The sequence below is a fragment of the Accipiter gentilis genome, chromosome 24, assembly GCF_929443795.1.
Source record: "Accipiter gentilis chromosome 24, bAccGen1.1, whole genome shotgun sequence".
Lineage (NCBI taxonomy): Eukaryota > Metazoa > Chordata > Aves > Accipitriformes > Accipitridae > Astur > Astur gentilis.
Window position 1 is genome coordinate 16,712,510 of NC_064903.1, and position 20,406 is coordinate 16,732,915.

The 20,406-nt window shown below is 40.0% G+C and overlaps 1 protein-coding gene across 1 annotated transcript in view; it reads left to right on the forward strand.

Moving 5' to 3' along the window:
* The first annotated feature begins 4,342 nt into the window (after positions 1–4,342).
* The window catches only part of LOC126050255 (transmembrane 9 superfamily member 2-like), a 34,039-nt gene continuing 17,975 nt past the window's right edge, over positions 4,343–20,406 (forward strand). The window contains exons 1-9 of the mRNA XM_049827902.1: positions 4,343–4,627; positions 5,195–5,262; positions 6,581–6,674; positions 8,396–8,523; positions 8,748–8,877; positions 11,168–11,295; positions 13,734–13,845; positions 16,332–16,411; positions 17,332–17,440. Of these exons, the coding sequence (XP_049683859.1) occupies positions 4,511–4,627; positions 5,195–5,262; positions 6,581–6,674; positions 8,396–8,523; positions 8,748–8,877; positions 11,168–11,295; positions 13,734–13,845; positions 16,332–16,411; positions 17,332–17,440 (966 nt within the window). The 5' untranslated portion in view covers positions 4,343–4,510. The remainder of the gene's footprint in view (positions 4,628–5,194; positions 5,263–6,580; positions 6,675–8,395; positions 8,524–8,747; positions 8,878–11,167; positions 11,296–13,733; positions 13,846–16,331; positions 16,412–17,331; positions 17,441–20,406) is intronic.

The window sequence follows — 20,406 nt, forward strand, 5'->3', positions numbered from 1 at the left end:
CGGCTTAAAATGAAATCTGTTGTTGACAGCACGAGGGTTTGCACTAGTTCGACTAACTCAATTTTGTAATTATACCTGAAGTTCAGTTGCAGCTATTCTGCTGGTTTAAACCCCATAGCTGAGAAGTTAGGAGCAAGCCTGTGCGTACAGAAATTGGCTAAGTTTTCATAAGTTGAATTTGTAGATTATCTAAACCAGTATTAATCGGTCAACAAGGCCTATTAGAGTCACCCAGTGTAATCGCCACTCAGTCTTTTAATCGAAAAACAAAAATGGATTTTTCTGTCACTTTCTTAAAAACTTAAGTGACAAAAACAAAAGCGAGGTTGGCTGATCGTGTAATCTGTGTGGCTTCTAAACAGGACAGCTATGTTGCAAGTCTCTCTCCATTACCTTTTATAAAAATTCCAGAAGCACAGTGAACTTGGTCACTGAAAACTGGCAGCCAGGACCTGTAAATAACACCCATTCCTACTCCTTGAAGAAGGACCCTTACAGTTGATTACTACAAGGTGTAAAAGCTAAGGAACTGCAGGTTCCTGGAATGTTTTAGGATTTCATATAGCTCCTGACTCATCCTCGTGCAGTGAGGGAACAGTGCCAAGATGTATCACAGGTAAATTATTTAATATACCTTGCTCCCATGCTGAAATCCCACTAGGATTAATCAGAGGACTTAAAACAGAACCTCGGGTGAATCCCCTGATCCCGTGTTTGAGTAAGAGGATGCCAACGGCCAGTCCCTGCGCATTCTTGGGAATCCGTGGCGCTGAGGGATGCCTCTCTGGTCTGAGGAGCTGGTCTCCACAGCCACCCCATGTTTCTGTAGTGGACCTGCATCAGCTGCAGCAGGCCACCAGGTGGTTTTTCCTAGGGCTTTTCAAACAGTATCCATGCTGTATAGCAGGCAGCGGTGCCCGGTACCTCTTCAGTCTCTTGCTTGCATACACCGATCCCTTTCCTTATAGACACCACCACATGCCTTCATTGAGACGTCCCTAGGGCTAGCAGGGCTCTACAACAAACCTGCTGGGAGCTGAAAGGAACAAAATGCCACCTTTCCCACCTGTATCTGCTGCCCTTCTGACTCTTTCCCACACCCCTTTTTGTACCAGCTGCTTGGAGGGGTAGGAGGGGTTGGGTGGGGTTGAAGCAATCTGAAACAGTAGTATAGTTTCCTAGGCCATGTTGTCTTGTAAGAGTCATAGGTGACAAAGAATATGGTCCACCAGCATATTACCTTATCCACTTTCTTAACGCAGGGGATGGACATTGCTCAACTCCTCTGTGACTTCTGTTCTTCCCTGTGGTATTCTACAGACCTTCACTTCTGAGAGATGCCACAGAGTCTATAGACTCTACTGGTACTGCCCAGTGCTGTTACAGTTGCAGAGCTGCATAATTGTTGCATTCTGGTAAGAGAACATCAGACTTTATCCTTATCTTCAGTTTTTCACTCTCCTCTGTTCAGTTACTGATATTCATCTGGTCTTTGTGTTAGGAAAGCAGAAGGCAACATTACTTCAGACTACCTCATAGATCTGCTGAGAATACAAAAGAAGGTATCTCTCAAACACTTCTCTAGACTGTAGTACATACCTTTCCAGCATAGATGCTAAGAGTTTCTGGATGCTGTTACTGTGCACGGGAAAAGAGAAAGATGACCTTGGGTAACGAAGTGGGAGGGCACTGCACATGATAACAATGCGGTTGCTGAAGAATGGCATAGCTACTCATCCAATTATCATATGAAAAAAAGGTTCAAATTCTAGTTTCAATGCAGAATAATTTAAACCTCAGAGCCTCCCTGGAATGGATAATGAAAACTAAAGCGATTTGTTAGTCCTGTAAGAAACATGCTAAAAATAGTCTCCATCTATGTGTGAAGTCTCTGTGTGCTTCTGTGACCTACAGTAGAGTATTTGCTGACTGCCTCCCAAGTAATTGGAAAGACAAGCATATACAAACGAAAGTCTCTTTTTCTTCCTCTGATTAAAAGAGTAAAATATTTCATTGGTAACTCCAAGGCTTCATTTTATTAACATTCTGTTAACACGTACTGTACATGTAGCTAGATGGGATTAGCACGAACCTAATTACATTTGAAACAGCATTTGAACATAACTGCTGTAATTGTATTAGGGTCAAATTCTTCTATCCTTTGTCCTAAAAGATATCTTCATCAGGCTTCTCATCAAAACCTTAGTTCCATCTACAGTGCAAACCAGAACAGTATTTTACTGTATTCCACTACATAGTTTATGTATGGTCTTGCTCCAAGTTCAGTGAGACAGATCTTTTTGCTAGAGGATTAGAAGATATACAGTTCTTCTAATTCTTCCTCCTTCTCTCTCTTTTTTTTCTTTCTTCATTTTTGTAAGTTCAAATTTTTGTAGAAAAACTACAGAAATCTTCAGGGAACAAACTGCAGTCTGTATGGAAACTAATCCCTCTTATACTTCATTCAGTAAGAAGTTCAAGGCTGAAGAGCCATGACAGTTTCTTTTGCAAATGATCTCTCAACTTTGAATTTTCTGATAGGAAATGAAGATAGTAATAAGAGGTCCTAACCCTGGCCCCTACAGAATAGGAAATGGGCTTAGATGGGATAACTGGGGAAATGGAGACCAGGAAAACTCCACCAACCTTTACACAGAAGACAGTTTCTATCTGACTGGCATAGATATACTTGCCCTTGCATTATCACAGCTTAGAAAATTTTCCTTACATTTTTATTAGTAGAAGAAATGCAATTAAGTATATTACTTGCAAACCCACATACATCTAAACTGATCCCTTCATGCCTTTTCATTGATAACCATAAAAATGGGCCCACTAGATGGGAGAGGTGGACAACATTCCATGAGGGTAGTATTCTATGAATTTTTGTGGTAGCTTTCACCTAAAATGTCACTCCCTTGAATTAATTCTGTGATGTTTAACAATGTAGTTGAATTTACACTACAAACTTGTTTATACAGAGGGCAGTCCTTTGGATGTCCCTTGTACCATGCTGCGTATTTTCATCAAATGTATTGGCCTTTTACCAAGTTTATCATACCTTGGGTTTAAACTGGATAAAGGGTTCAGGAGAGCTGGAGGATGAGGACTAATGAATACATAAAAAATCTGATCACATAAGACTCATTCAGAATGAATCAAAAAGAGAATGTAATTCCCTCTAGATATATAGTCAAAAACTAATAACTGAAAAGATCAGTTTAATACTTTCATGACAAAGAGCAATTTTCTAGGCAGCTGTCAGTTGATAGGTATTCATAGAAATTCAGCATTTTTCCTCTGTGAATCTCAGACTAGAGTAGATGAGAGCAGCACACAGTAATTGTTTCTGGCACTGACTTTGTCAACCATTTCTAAACTGGGACTCCCTAATGTGCTTCTCCCAAATCACCTGTTTGGGATCTAATTGTGGCTTCTTTCAGTTTAGCAATACAAGGTGGATCACAGGTCCCTAAGACAGAGATGGAGCTGCCTGAAATGGCAACTCAAATTTTCCAGGCTGTGCTAAAAAGACACAAGATAAGCGATTGTTATACACCCTTTATTCTTTCTCCTTTTGCCTGGTGTTGTCCTATGGTAAGGGCAAGTCACTACTGACTGACGAGTTGGGTAAAATTGTTGGATGTGGAGGTTTTGCAGGGGTAATGCAAATGTAACAGGTTGGAAACCAGGAAATACAGGGAGGAAGATGGAGGTGTGTCTACCCAGTATTGACAGCAATGCCTTTAGTGCAATGTCTTAGCGAGTCTTGCCATGGTGGCATGGAGCTCAGCTTGCAGCCATCACTTGTACTTACCCTGCTTCTCAGACAGGTTTTGCAGGTGTCCCTGAGCGCTGCTCCTGCCATTGCCACCTGAATGAGCGAGCCTGGAGTTTGGCATCACGTTCGTGGCACCACCGTGGCTGCGTTGCAGCAAGGAGCCACGGGACACCATGAGCTGGTGTGCATCCCACTGCTGGCTGCAAACATCACAAGATGCTAAAACAGACGTGGAAAAACACCCAAATATAATTCCTAAAAGAAGCAGGGTTGCAGATAAAGGTTGCAGTACAAAATCTTTAATTTCCACCCCTAATTTCTGAGCTGGTAAAATCCCATTTAAATGTTTTTCTGCTATGCTGGGGACTAAATCCTGAAAAGAGCTTCTGGCGCAAGCCACCACAGGGGACTTTGGGAAAATGGACTGAGGTGGGCGTGGAAGAAGGGAAACCACCTCCTCCGCACCGAGAGGAGGGCGACAGCCCGCCCAAACGCTCCGGTGCCAACAACGGCCGCCGTGAGAACGCCCGCCGAGCCTCGGGGTGCCCTGCCTCAAGATGGCGCCTAGCGCCTCACCTCCTCACCGCGCAGGCGCCGCGGCCCCAACGCGACTGTGACGCCGCCGCTACCGGCCTCTGCCTCAGCTGAGGCCGCCTCTGCAAGGCGCTGGCCGTGGGAGTCGGGGCTGCAGCCTCGGCTCATGGTGCCTTCGCCCCTTCAGGCTGGAAGATGAGGCTGCTGGCGGCCGGACTTTTGCTGGTGGCGCCTTTCTGCGCCGCCTTCTACCTGCCCGGCTTGGCGCCTGTCAGCTTCTGTGAGGAGGGCGAGGAGAGCGAGGGCTGCAAGGTGAGAACTCTCACGGGAGGGCCCGACACGGGCGGTCGCCCCCCTCGCCGCGGAAACACCGAGAGGGGCTTGCCCGGCTCGGGGTTTCCGCGGCGAGGGGGGGGGACCGCCGAGTATCCCCCCACTCCGCTGCGTGCGGGCTCCGGCCGTTCTCCCTCAGGCGGCAACCTTTGCTCAGGGAAGCCAACCACCACCACCAGCTCCCTTTGCCTTGGTGCACCCGGTGTCGTTTTGGTTTTTGGGTGTTTTTTTACGGTGAAAACCTCTCCCTTTCCCACTGAACTTTCCACTCAGCGCCGGGAGGGTCCTTCGCCGGCGCTCGGTTCCTTGTTGCAGCCTCTTGTGGCGGCGGCGCCGCCGCCGAGGGAGGGCGGCTCTGGCGTGGCCCAGCTCCGCGGCGGCGGTCGGGGCCTGTCAGAAGTCTGTGGTAACTCTGCCGCGGGAAGGCGAGCTACGAAACTTTAACAGCTCTTGCCAGCTAGCCATGCGTTTCCTGTCGCTCGCGCTTTCGTTTTTGCAAGTCTGTATTTTCACACTTTTTTTTCCTCATGGCCTTCCTCGTTTCAGTCATTAATCGAGCTCTTCGTGAACAGACTGGACTCGGTTGAATCAGTTCTGCCATACGAGTATGATGCGTAAGTACATCGCAACAGCCTTCCAGAAGCGTTTGGAAAGCCAGCGTTCTGTTCTCAGTGCAGTGGTGCAACTGCTGATACAGCGCGCGTGTTTCTTGAAGCAGCGTTTTCGATGTAGGGATGGAAGAGTAAACCCAGTGCTTGGTGGCACTAGTGAAAAACAAGAGGCTGGAAAGGATGGCGGCCACACGTGTGCCTACTGCCAGTCCTCTGTTAAAGATAAGGCTGCTGGGTTTCTAATGGGTGCATGTTTTTGAGCTGAGTACTAGATTTGGTGTTGACTGATAGGTTTGAAAGTTCTTCCTGCTAGTCAAATCTGGGAAGCCAGGAGTTTTGTGTTGCTTGTTTCTGGCAACTAAAACAAGTCGGAAGAAGAGTCTTGCTATGTTTCCCTTTTCTGCCAGAGCTCTGCATCTAATTATTGGTTTTTAATTTTTATTATTGTCTATGAAAACTACTACCTGCTTTTGCAGATATTTATAGGCCTACAAAGCAATGATACACAATATGATTTGTAGTCTTGCTGTTGGGCATGCAGGAAAGAGAAGCTTGAAGGTGGTGTAGGTCTTTTCCTGTGCAGTGCAACAGTACCAGCAAGACCAGAGACTAGCTCAGAAAGCCCCCAGTGTCTCTGTTGACATTAAACTTTATGGAAGCCAATGAATTTAGGACCACTTAGTGAGGAAAAGTACTTACTCCTAAAAGACAAGTGTTTTTTTTTGGGGGGGGAGGGGGGTTCATAACCTACTGCTACCTGTGTTTAAGTAATGAAGATCCAGAATGGTTATGTTCTCTCTCCCATATTCAGCTGTTTCAGACTGTATGTAGTTGAAAAGAATTGGTGAATGGCAATTGGCAGTGAGGCACATTAATATTAAAAGCACTTCCCTTCTTTGGAACGATGTTTCATGTTAAATACTATTTGTAAGGACTCCTTTAAGAAAGGGGTGTGGTTGTTTTTCTAAAACTTTTTTGCAAGAGAAATGGACAGTCTGTAGCGTAGTCTCTTTTTTCCTTCTGTGAGACATTCTATTGTTTGTTTAAATAGCCATTTGAGAAGAATGCTTGGATTATGCATCATGCATTTTGTTAGAGATACTTCAGCTGTGATATATGTTGGTTGAAATTGATATGAAAACAGAAATATTTCTATATGATATATGCCAAATTTCTTTGCAAAGGCACTCCAATTTTTACCTGCCAGAAGAAGCATGAATACTGCCATGTTAAGTACATAACTTAAGAAATTGTTTTAGGCTGATATTTACAGTTATATGCCAATTAAAAATTAAAGGTAATCCTTTCCACTTTTTTCCAGTTTTGACTTCTGTCAAGATACAGAAGAGAAAAGACCATCAGAAAATCTTGGACAAGTGCTGTTTGGGGAGAGAATAGCATCATCTCCATATAAGGTTATTTTATCCCTTGAAGTTGATCCTATTTAAACTTGATAGCTGCCATTCTGATGTCTGTAATCCATAGACATCGCTGAAGATTTGATGATTGTGTGATTTTTTTATTATTATTATTTTTTTAATATAAGCTTTATAGTGTTTATGTAATAAAAAGAAACCCCCTCCCACCCCAAAGGCGTCTTAGGGTAGCTAATTAAAGTTAGGAAGCTGAGCCAGTAATCACTCTTCTTTCCTGTTCTGTGGTAGAGAAGTTCAGAAACTGTATCTTAAGCAGTTCTTGAACAGCTGTGTATATAGAGTGTTAGATGATTTGAAATCATTAGGTTTTTAAATGTAATATTGGAGGCTGTAAACTGGTGGTTCAGGAGTTGTGTTGTATGCTTGGTTGTACTATTGGGCAACTTCCAGAGTGGGAAGGGGAAGTCAATTTGGGGTTCACTTCCAGTTTTTCCCTTAACTGGGAAAATTCCATTTTTTTTTCACTTAACATCTGTTGTCCAAAACCAAATTTTTTCATTGTTGATGCATGTCACTTGAAATCTTCTTTAAAATAAATGTATGGAATTATTTTGTAAATTAGGTATGTAATATTTTTCTGTCTCATGCCCTACATTAGCAATGACCAAATGTAGTGTCCCTAAAAAGCTATACAATCAACTCGGGAAAATTATTAGCAGTAAAAGAGAGATGGTCAAACACTGGCTCTTAATGCTTGAAAACTGTGTACTGTTCAAGTGCAGTTTCCAGGCTGGGATTTGCTGGTGAAACTGAAAACTGGGCTATGTTTGTGTGTGAGGGTTGCTAGATAATCCAAATCCCTGAGAAAGAGGCAGTAGAGTTCCTGAGTCTACTGCTGCTCAGTCATTAGGGGCCTAGTCACATCTTTTCATAGGACTGTTAAGGAGGCGATGCCTCCTCCCTTGTGTAAACTGCTTCTAGAAGTCTCTTTTTCTTTGTCTCTCTGAGCTAATGTAATTTTAAGTCTTATGAGTGCTGGCCACAAGAAGCTATTAAATACATAGTATAGTGGTTCATTTGGACTGGATACCCATTGAATAGATATATAACAATTACTTGTTCGAAATGGCTGTACACTACAGTAATTAGAAAAATGCTGTTATTGGTTAGCACTTAGGCCTTGATACTGTTAGAGTTTTCAGCTCACTATGTTAGAGTGTTAGCTCACTAACAGGTAAATCCTAACTCGGTTGGAATAGAAGTTTGGTATACAAATGTGAGCACATTTGTGTTAGGTGGTGTTGGCAGTTGAAGCTTAGATACTGTGCAACTTGTTGCATTTTTGGCAGCCTTGTCTAATAACTTAGTCATCATGGGGAAATGCAGCTAAAATTAACAGGAAACATTCAAAAAGGGTGCAGTTAACAGTCTAGTTTAGCAGATGATGAAATGACCAAAATAAAACAAACTGGCAAGAGAAAAAAGCAGTACCTTTTCTACTAGTTTTCACATTTCAGTCCTCAGGGTTTATCTGGAGGTAGTTTGTCTGGGCTATTGAGATTTTTAGCAATGTGAAAGGGAATTACTGGTGCTGAATACACATAAATTTTGACATTTAAGTTAAAGCTGTTTTATGGGAAATTCTGGCTTTAGTAGCAAGGAAGTGAGGTATCTCAAAGTCAGCTTTACCTGAAGAAAAGGCTGTAGAAGATTTTTGAAGCAAAACTGAAGTTACTCTTTTTGTGTGCTTTTTTTAACAGTTCACTTTTAAAAAGCAAGAAACATGCAAGAAGGTTTGTACAAGATCATATGACCCAGGAAACAGTGCTGATAAAAGCAAACTGGCTTTTCTGAAGAAAGGAATGCAGTTGAATTACCAGCATCACTGGTAAGCTGAGATACGTGCTTGAGGTTGGGGGTTTCTTGCCTGCTTTTTTGCATTGTTATATATGTTTCAGGTGGTCGCTTTCTTTGTTCTATGTGATAGTTGTCCTCTACTGTGTATCTTGTGGGCACTACTGAAAACTATGTGCATTACCTGAATGTTAAATGTCAATGTGAAATATGGTGCATCCCTTTCTGAGGACGTGTTCTTTGATGATTTCTGTCTAGGATTATCGATAACATGCCTGTAACGTGGTGCTATGATGTGGAAGATGGACAAAAATACTGTAATCCAGGATTTCCAATAGGATGTTTTGTTACTCCAGATGGTAGAGTTAAAGATGCTTGTGTTATAAATGTAAGTGGTGGAACTTTTTTCGCTAGTATAGCAGATGTAATTTCATTTACAGTTTTATTTTTAAGCTTTCTTTTCCTGAGAAAGAACAGATACCCTTGTAGGCACAGTTAACGTTCAGAACGTGGGCATTGACAAAGCTGGATGCTGCTTCTGTGTGCAGTGTCTCACTCATAAAATTGTCCCAAAAAAGTGTTCATGCAGATATTTTGACCATTATAGATAAAGCTATAAAACAACTGTATTGGTGTCTAAAAGCCTTAGAAAATTATGGTTTTGTGCTGAAACTTCATGTGTATCCATCCCTCTACCTATTCATTCTTTGTCCATGTAGTGTTTGTGTGCAAGACTTTCTTTTATCGATTTCAGATAGAAACTTTATAGTGAAGACCTAGAAACGAGCACTGTGTTCTAGTTGCAGAAGTTATGTCTAGCACAGTTTACAAGTTAAATGTGTCAGGGTTTTCCCAGATGGCTGGAAGATAACAAACACAGCTGTGATGGGGAAAGAATTATATTGACAACAATCTGAAGTGTGTCAGTCATCCTGGGAGTTCCATGGTGAACTAGTACAGTTACAGATAATAGTCATACAGTTTTATCTCTCCTGGAGTGAGGGAGAGAGCTCCCTGCTATGAGTCTGCTCTGCCATATGACTTACTGCTCGTATGCAGTGCAGTCAATTTATTTGTATTCGGCAGGTCTGATGCTTCTTGGAAGTGATGCATTTATCATGCATGTTCAGTTTACTCTGTTTCCAGTCACCTTCCAACTCGGTTACTCCTCAGGCTCCCTAGACTATTGAAAAAGGTCTGTGAATTGAATAACCTGTTCCAGTTAGGTGTTCAACTTTATCACTTTGTACACGAGATTGTTTTTATGTTAAATTGATACTGGTGTATGTTGTGTTGGAAGCTATCTGGTATGTAGAAAATGGTTGTAGCAAAGTCAGCAACTTGGATGAAAAGTTGTTTTTTTTTGCGGGGAGGCCTTCGTACATAGGCATCAATGGTTGAATTTCCTAGTGAGTGCTTGGGGAGCTTGTACTGTGTATACATGAAGTGCTGTGCAAACTGTGTGTGCTAGCTGTGGTGTAGATGCTTTGCAAGTGTAGCTGTCATACCCAGCGTCAATTTTAGTCTGTGAATTGTAATTGCGATGAGAACGTTGCATGGCATAGCGCTAGAGGGTCAATTGTTACATGGGCATATAAGAATGTAGTACCATCAATATGATTGTAATCTCTGGGCTGAATTGAGGAATTTCATCCTCTTGGAAGTATACCCAAATACCTGTCCCAGCAGACATAATTATCTCTTTTAAAATGGGGGCAGGAAAGGGGTTGATATCATGCAATGGCACAGCTACTGTTCATCCTCACATTTATGCTGCTGGTGAGCTATATTATTGCTTCAACTGCTACTTTGGAAATGGAGGAAACGGGTACCTAAAGATGGGGTTATAGTATGACACAGGTATGATCCTAGTCTACTCCCAATGGGAATCTTGTTCATAGTCAGAGAAGAATCCAGATGAATTTAATGCAAGACACCTTCATATTTTGCTCGGAGGGGGCAGGGGACGGAAGTTGTCTGGCAATTGGAAAATGGCTAATATACACATTAAATAAAGGAATTTTTTTATTTATTTGAAAACTCAACTAGCAGTCTGTCATCCTGGTCCCTTAATTCAAATTAAAGTTTTTTGAACAATGACAGTGTTGAGGAGAAAAGAAAATTGAAGTCAACTTAGTTGACTGTGGTATCATCTGAGCTTTATATAGTTCTTCATAATTCCAGATTCTGAAGGGGTAGGGATGATGAAGCAGAGTAGCTACTGGAGGTGAAAGGTAGTTTTTTGAAGCAGAACCTGGTTTGTAAGCTTTGATAGCTGCAGTGTCTACCAGGAAGACTTGGGGGGTGGGGGGGGGGTGGCAGGGGAGGACAAGAAATGGTGAATCTGAATTACTTGTATACATCTTTGAACTTGAATACATCTTTGAACTTGTTTTGGCAGCTTTTTGTGGTAAATACAAAAATGGTCTCAAATACATTTAAATTTTACTAGTAACACAGCTGTGATACTTTATTATGTAGGTTTGTATTTATACAATACAACACCATGTATCGAAAAATATATAAATATTTTATACGGGTATATTAAAAGAGTGAATGTTGACGTATTTCACCTTTTTTCTTGTACTTCGTTGGAGAGTAGTCTCATCTAAAGTTCTTGACTGCTTGCGCCCTCTCCTGTTGGAGGAGTTTCTCAATCTCTTGATGATGTTTTGTAGTCAGAGTTTAACAAGAAGAACACTTTCTACCTCTTCAACCATGTTGACATAACAATCATGTACCATAGTGGGAAGGATGAAAACTGGCCTGGTGCAAGACTGGTGATGGCGAGACTGAGACCCCAAAGGTAATTGTGCATTAGAGCAGCAAGTTCTAGTACGAGGGAGTCCCAACAGTAGTGGCAAATTTAGAAATGATATTTGATGTCAGTAAGTTCTGGGGAACTGGTTGTTTTGACTTCTGATAAAGCTTTCAAGTATACTGGTTCACAGCTGGAACTTTGTTTACAAAGAGCAGTTTCATGCCTGTAAATGTCACTTAACTTTGCTTTTAAAATGTTCGCCGAAGTCCCTCCTGATGGAAAAACTGCTTATGCAGACTCTTAGAACCTAACACAAAAAATAGAAGCTTTCTCATGTTTTTATTGATTTGCATCTGGGTGTGCATTACTTTATTTCAAAAGTCGTGTTTTCACATACACTGAGAAACATCCTTTAACTGAGTGACAATTTCCCATGTCATCTCTCTTATTGTTGCTGCATTGCCTCCCAAATGTGCTTTGTATGAATGTACAGTATTTGTACAGGTGTACTTTTTCATGCGTTAGTTTGGATACTGAGGTATGGGTGAAATATCAAGTTAATGCTGGTATTCAGAACAGCTGAAGATGACAACTAATTTCCTAAGAAGATTAACTTATTTTCTTCAACAGTGGCTTCTTTGTTTCTCTGTGGACCAGAGAGGAGATGCAACAATTCAGAAACAGACTGAAGCGCTTACTTTGGCCTCTTGTCAGTCTGTTCACGTACAGTTCATACTTACCTATATTTGAAAACTGCAGTCTGTTTAGAAAATTTCAAAGAAGGTTGCTTTTCTTTTTAGCTAAACTCTTCCCTCTTTTTTACAGAGGTTAGGTACATTCTTAAATTATGCTACCGCAGTTTCTCAAGTCATACAGATGTGTAGTACAACATGACTTGGGTATACTTGTTTTTTCTGTTGCAATGGTATAGTGTGTTTTTAGTGAATTATACTTGCTATGCAAATTTATTCCTTCCATTTACATCTGCTCTGAGATGCTGGCAGGAAGATTCTACCAACCTTCTCCATTTTTGATTAATGCTTTATCAGTTGTATCCTGAATGGTTGAAAAATGAGAATTTTTCTTTTCACTAGTAATGCAGACCACAAGGGGGCACAGTTAGGTTGCACATAACCTTAATTTTGTCATTCTCTGACCTGGTGTTTTGCTTGGTACTTTACTTCAACCTTGAAGCTCTCCCGATGGGGAGTATTTGTGGCTGGTGCACCCTACGTCTTTCATGAGAGTTCTTATTATCTTGTGGCTTGACTTTGTTGTTGACATATAATAATGCATGTAACGTAGAATTGTTTATCTAAATTGGGTGAATGCAACTTGCCCAAGACCATATGAGAGGAAAGCTATTTTCCAGTGTTAGAGGAGGTTCACAGGAGTGAATTTAAGCAATTAAGATTTCTTTGACTTTGTGCTTCTGTAGCTACAGTATTTCTAAGGTACCCCAGAGAAGGGTTTGTGTATTTGAATTTTAGAATGTAGAACGTTGTTTTGAGTTGTCAGCCTTGCGTACTCTGAAAAATATAGAACAAGAGGTGAAATTAGACCACTTGTATAGGAATGGAAAATGGAAAGGTTCCCACATTAATTTCTTTTGCCCCAGTGTAAAAAAATAGTAGTAAAAAACCCCAAAAAGATGCTCCCAAATCCACCAAGACAAAATAAATGCACTTCTCTCTATGAAACTTGAAGGGAAGGTGAGAACCTGTGGGAGTTTGCTAAGAATTTCTCTGTCTTCCTTACTGATGAGCACACACTGAGGTTAAGTCCTTCACCAATAATGCAGTCTTGTTAAAACGTGGAAGGGAGGTATGATGGCAGAGAAGGGATATTTTGTGTTAAAGGTTACCATCTTAACAGGTAAAGATCTCCAGACTTCACAGCCTGGTTAACCACGCAGCATTTTAGCTTAGGGCTAGGACTTTATTCTGATCATGGCAGGAAAGTGGGTAGGGTGAAACCACATCTCATGACCTTTAGAGGTCTGCAGTTCTCATCTCCCACATGCTTAGCAAATAACTTTACCTATAATGTTCTCAAACGCCTAGAAGCGTGAACAGATATTAACTGAATGTAGGATAGTGATCCGAGATCCAAATCCCTAGGATGCTTTCTGTGGAGTTTTTAGCTCTCACCACAAGTGCTTGTGAGAACTAGTGTTCAGTTCTGTTGTGGCTTTAAAGCTGTTACAGAAATGCTGTATAATGATACCTAATTATATGCATGATTTTATTTTTCTCATGATCACTAGCTACAAACATAAGTATTAATAAAAATATATTTTTAAGAACTTCAACCTTTGTTGGCAGAAGAACAGAAAAGCAGGTTCTCAAGTTGAACAGCTGTATAAAATGACATACACTGCTCTCCTTGTTTGTTTGTTTTTAAATAAAACCTTGTTTTAATTACCTTAGAAAGGAATTTGTGAAAATTTATCCTGTATTATTTAACTTTTTTTCCCCCCTTAGCTACAAACATACAGATGAGAACAACTTAAGTTGTGAAGGTCCACCTATGGAGATTCCTGGAGAATTCACCAATAAACTGAATTTGATCTACACTTACTCTGTGACATTTGAAGTAAGTATTGAATTTGTTACATTAATATGTAATTCCCCAAATGAATGAAATCAGAACAACTGGATAATTTGCGCATAACCACGACTGGATTAAAGCAGTGTAAATTCCATAAAGATGATCTTGTGAAGCAGTTTTCCCAAAACCTGTTACTTTTTCATTACTGTAGTTTAAGTGACACTTGGAATGTATAAATAAAGCCTCCCCCCCCCCCCCCCCTTTTATGACTAATACAAAGGTAGTAGATTGAATAACTGCAAGAGTTGTCTTCCTTGCAGTATGCTCTTACGTTTTCAGAGTTCAGTCAGGGTACTGATAGTCTCATGTTGAAGAAATGTTTGTATTATATTTGGAGACACTTTTGTGCTAAATGTAGATTATAGCATATTGTAAAGATGTTTTTTCTAGTGAAGTTGCAGGCTTTGTCTCATTTTGTATTGCTTTTTATTCACTAGCTTTTTTTGAGTAGGTGGCCATTTATCTTTTAGAGTTTAATGCTCTAATGTTTACTAATACTCTAATGCTTTATTCAGCCTGTGATGACTTAGGAGGAAATTAGGCTTTCTTGCAACTGGGTCTTTACCCCAGCATGGAAAGTGAGCCTCCTGTGGGGGTAAAGGTAATTTGATTCAAGTTACTTCAGACTTTGGTACCTTGGTTCCAGTCTGTCCTGAAAGCATGGTTGTTTTTCTGATGTAAGACACCAGTCTTACAGGATTTGGCTTGAGACCACCAGCTTATTTTGTATAGGCAGTCAAGCAGCCGTCATATGGTAACAGCTTTCATTCTACCAAATTGAATTTGATTTGAACCAATGACCTTGAGGTGCAAGGCTCTATATCCTGTTACTTTTCCCTTGAGACACCCAATCCTCCTTAGACTCTCTAATTTTACTACATGAATGAGCCTCCTGTCTATTAACATTTGTGTTTAAATCTTGGTGATAAATTGCAATTTAGAATTGCAATGTGAACTTTGTCCAGTTATTCACGCAACGTGTTATGCATTTGAGCTGCCTATTCCCTTTTTCTCGGGCGTAGAGCAGGTGAGGCTTAGCTGCCATGGGTTCAGGCGCTTCCAGCAGATGGCACTCAGCACATCCCAATCACCAGGCACTTCAAAACTGCTTAGTTTCTCTGTTACCCATTAGTCTTGATTTGAAATAATACCTGATATGTTTTACTTTTTATCAGCAGTTTCAGAATAACTTGAAAGGGGGGTATTTCAGTGAAAAGTATTTTTTTTAAATAGGAGAACATTTGTTTCAGTAAGCCTGAATATATAAACCGGTAAAATGCATAACTGTTCATTCGTGGTCCTTTCTAGTACGGCAGCTGACTTCTGGTGAGAAAGCTATGGTGTCTGCTTTAATTCATTGAAATGGGCAAGGTATTTAGGTCTGTGTATGTGAAAAATATACATGATCATGCCTTTAGTGTTTAGTACCCAAGTGTACAAAAATATAAGCATGTGAGCAGTTTGGTATGCAAGTAACAAACTTTAGAACCACACTTCTGAAACTCTTCCAACTAGCTGTGAACTACTGATCAACTACTGCTTGGGCTGATAAAGAGCAACTTAAGGCAATTTCAGTCACATGGTTGTGTTGGTGCAGTTCTTCATTGTTATATGTTCTTAATCCAGAACATGAATGGGAACTTAAAAACTCTAGGCTGGAGACACAGTCTAAATTTTGAGAATTAACTGTACAAAGTTACCAGGTGGTGAATAAATGAAGAAGTTAGAACTTCATGCCAGTCAGGAGATAGAATTTGGTAGCAGGACAGCAGGCATACATCCCATGAGACAAGCTGTAGAGGACAAAGCTTGGGGGTTAGAAAGAATCATCACTGGTACAGCTCTCGCGTGAAGTGTTTAGAGGAGGAGATAGAAGAGAATGGAAGCATCTTTCAAAGGTGAAAGTTGCTGAATGATTTCTTCTTAAATTCTTCACAGGGATATCTGGAAATGAAAGTTGTCTGCCAGGAATCAGAGTGGAAAATAGTCTGTATCAGACAGCATTATGGCAGGGAGTGAGGAAGCCTGTGCTAAGTACATTAAAGATGATGAGAGAAAAAAATTCCAGGGGAAACTAGAAACATATTCACAGAGTATGTTTAACAAAGTTGAAGTTTCAAGATCAGTGTGCTATGCTGGGTGTATCTTGTAGTGGTGGCATGATTGTTTCTCAGCATGCATTTGGGAGCTGCAGGCAGCTACATACTGAATCACAGGAAGATGAGCCTTAGTGAAGCCTCAGTTGAAGGCAGAAAATGTGGATAGGAGACTTCAATAAACAAGATATTCTTTGAGAGGCTCAAGAGATGAATTAATGCAAGAGGGAGGTCTAACATCCAGGGTTGATACCAAGCTTAGATATTAATGCTGAATGGAAGGTTTGTGGAAGAGATTTGATGTGCTTATTCCTTCTCAGAGACTGCAACAAACTTGTACTTGTTTCTGTTAATGGATATTTAATTTCTTTGTAGGAAAAGAATAATATTAAGTGGGCTTCCAGATGGGACTATATTTTGGAGTCCATGCCACATACAAACATCCAGTGGTTTAGGTAAGATTTGCATTTATACAGTGAATAACCTTGCAGGGATATAGAACTTCTGCTGTGGTAGAACAAAGTCAGTTTTCAGGCAAGAAAACTTTCTTGTTTTCATATGTGAAGTAACTTTTATCAGTCTTCCATCTCTTGGGAGCAACTGTAGTATTGCATTTCAGCAAAGGAATGCACCATTAGTGTCCAAAAGGAAAGCAGCTTCCATTGTTTTACTTTATCATCTCCATTTTGTAGAACTTTTGAGACGTTGCCACTCTGCGGTGTTCTTATTGTTACTGTCTGGCTTTCCCTAACTGCCAAATGAGAGGTGCATATGTGTACTGTGTGTTTTGTACTCAGCAGCTGCTTACAGTAAAAAGAAGGGCTTTTTTCATGAGTAAAAGATGTATATGAAAAGCTCTTACTTATTTCCCTCTGTACCATGCAAATGATATCAAGTAAGTAGATCATTTATGTTGAAATGTTAATGTTTTGCAATATAAAGTGTTTGAAAAGGCTAATCTGATTAATAATGGCTCCACAAAATATTAAGTGGTATGATGTAGATTTCATTGGTTGAAAGATATGAAATCTACTTGACAAAGTTTGCTTTAAGAGCTGTAGCTGCTTCACTAGGGAAATTCTGAGCTATATGAGGAGGAAAATAAAAGCAATATGTAAGTGTTTTGAGAATCAACAATATATCATAAAATACTATTCTTCTCACTTCTGTCTCCTAAAAAACCGTAAAGGTACACAACTTAAAACAGTTTATCTTCTCTGGGTGCAAAGATGCTAAAAGGTCTGAATGACTTAAGTGAAGTCTGAATACCTAAGGCTATTCCTCAGACTTGAGCTGTACATGTGGTATGAATTGGAGTTCATGTCCTGAAACCTGAATAAGTGGATTGAAAGTTTGACTTTTTCTTTATCTACAGTATAATGAATTCCCTCGTAATTGTTCTCTTCTTATCTGGCATGGTGGCTATGATCATTCTGAGGACTCTTCATAAAGACATTGCAAGATACAACCAGATTGACTCTTCTGTGAGTAAGATTTACAGCTTTTACATGAGCATGTTTTTCCGGAGATAGTGTTGTCTTATCAATTAGTTTTGAATACAATCTAAAGAGATGCTTAACTACCAAGAATTTGATACGTGCTAATATATCTGGGAGTTAAAAATAGCTTTATTGTTATTTCATCTTTTCTAACAGCAGGAATACATGGGCAGATGTGGCAGTCTTACTTTTCTAGTGTCATTATGTGCAAAGACAGACTTCAGGTTTTAGAAGTATGTGGAGTGATTCACAGAAACTTTTTGGTAGTGAACAAACTCAATTTTGAAATGTTAAACCCCTTTGTTCCAAGATCTCAACCAAGGAAAGCCTTTTTTTTAATAAATACTTTCATGGTATACCAACAGCCACAAGACACAGTGCAGACATTGAAAAGTGTTCTGGCATTGGTTCACCATCAAGATGTGGCCATTGCTCCTGAGTCCTGTGGGTGCATTATGGAGTCAGTCTGGACATGTAGCTGGTGGTGTGACATTGACCTAAGCAGCCAGTGTGTTATATATGGAATCTCCATCCTTGGAGATATTCAGAAGCCATGTGGACATGGTTCTGGGTAACCTGCTTTAGGAGCCCTGCTTGAGCAGGGGCCTTGGACAAGATGACCTCCAGAGGTCCCTTCCAGCGTTAGCCACCGAGTGATTCTGTCACTCTGGCAACCTGGGATTATATGTAAGATTCCTTGTCGATGCTGCCCTGTTTTAAGTTGTTATGTGGCCTTAGCACAGGACGTGCACTTGTATCTGACACAGAGATATTTGTAGCCTAGAAGCCCACTTGGGCATATTTTCTGTCTAAAAAGGTGTTTTATAGTCTGAACAAACCAAACTTGGGAGGAGAACAGTTATTTTTATTGATAACTTGTTTTATCCCCTTTGCAGGAGATTGGGCTTAAAAGTATTGCAGCGAGGTATTGTTGCTGTTGTAATGAAGCTGCATTAGGAAGCTCAGTTGCTGTAACTTTTCCAATTCCAAGGTGGTATTTCTTTGTAGCAGTTTGTAGTTAGCACGTGACTTGTGAAGTTTGGAAAGTTTGTGGTCTAAATTTCATGAGAAGCATGATGCTATGCAACTTCATAAAGCAATATATTTTTAAAAAACTGTATCAGGTGATTATTGCAAAAAGGATGAAAACATTAAACCTATGGCTAACAGTGGAGTAAAATTAGTGTGAGGAGTGGTAGTTGTCTCGCTAAATGTTAGGGGAGAGATTCTGATTAACATAGGCTAATAAAAATTGATGTTGCGTTTTGTCTGTGGCTAGAAAGTCTGGTGGAATCACATACTTTGTCTCCGGTTAGGAGATAAGAATATTCCAGTTCATGTGCAGCACAACTTCTGATCTCTAGCTGTGTTAGAACTACTTGGTGTGTGTGTAAATGATTTTTTTTGCTTTTTAAATACAATTCTCCTGGTGATCACTGTGTCAAACTGAGCCTGGTTTGTCTGACTTAACGTAGTGACTGAAGCTTGTTGCTATCTGACTGAACCTGTTGTAAGTTCTTTTGAAATACGTACCCCTTAAAATGGGAAAGGGGTAGGTCTGCTGCCTTGGTGGAAGAGAATATAACTGATTGTCAGTTAAAGAGACTTGACCAGTTGACTGTGAGTGAAAAGCTGAGTAAAAATTACTCTTTCTCATTGGTAAAAGTAGTATCTGCAAGCCAAAGATGAGAAATAGTGTCAGATACTACAAAGTTTTGCATTTTCACTGTTGTTGCTGTCTATCTGGATAAAGAAATACTTTAAAATGCACAAAAATGTTTCATGTTGAAACTAAAACATCTGAAAGTATTTTTATTCTTTTTTGTGTTTTTGATATTAAATATCTTTTGTTAATGCAAATCCAGACAGTAATTAAAGTGGAATAATTTTTCCACATCCTTTAACTGATCGTTTTTGTGAAGCTCCTGTTTGATCTCTCAATTAAATTATGTTCAATATCTTATGCTGTGTTGTCTTTATTAGTTGGTCATTCTTAATGTAGTAAAGAGCAAGACTTGTAGAAGCTTGATTAGTTTTTATGAATAACAGCAGGGATAGGTATGACTTTCAAAAAAACCACACTTTTTTATTTTCTTGCCAGTTGTAACAGACTTAAAGATCTGTTGCAGTTCAAGGACCTGACTTTAAAAAGTGTGAAATAATTGTGCAAAAGAGGACCTGGGCTGAGGAAGCTGCAATGAAGAAAATTAGCATCTCACACTTAGGGAATGCTGGTGATTCTTCTCGAAAACAGATCGATGCACAAGCCAGTGATTGTGGTCTTAGTATGCGCATTTAATGTTCAGCTAATACCAACTGACTTTTAGTGTAATGTAGATTTAGCAAGACATATGTTAATGAAGTGTTTAGAAATAATTAAATTACTTTTAGGGTCTTATGACTAAGAAAAGATTTCTGAACTGAACTTAAGAGAATTCATGTCAGTATGTTTTCAACAGTGTGAGGTAAAACTCTTTTCTCTTTTTTTTAAATCTCTTTGATCATGACTACTTGAGTGTAGGGGACTTAAATCTTTTGTTAGAATGTTTTGAGAACTAGGCTAAATTAATGGATAAATTGAGGATTACTGCACTTTTTTAAAATTTAGAGTAATTTTTAGCATATCTTTAGATTTACCTCAAATATTTCTTTATAATGATAAAGTGTAGCTTCCTACTTGGATTAGTTGTACAATTCTTATCCTCATCTTTGAATAGTAAAGGTTAGCAATATAAAATACTGCTGAAATCTTTAAACAAAGCCTGGAGAATACTGACTTACAGCTAATTGGCCTGTAACAGAAGAGTTTTAATAAAAATCGAGCCCATACAAGATAAATCGGGAGTCTCAATCGGCCAACCTGGGTCTCTCTCCCCGGCTCCCCCCCCCCTCCCCCCGGTATTACTATGTGGCTATATGTTTTAAAGTTTGTATTGGAGCCAGAGGGTGTC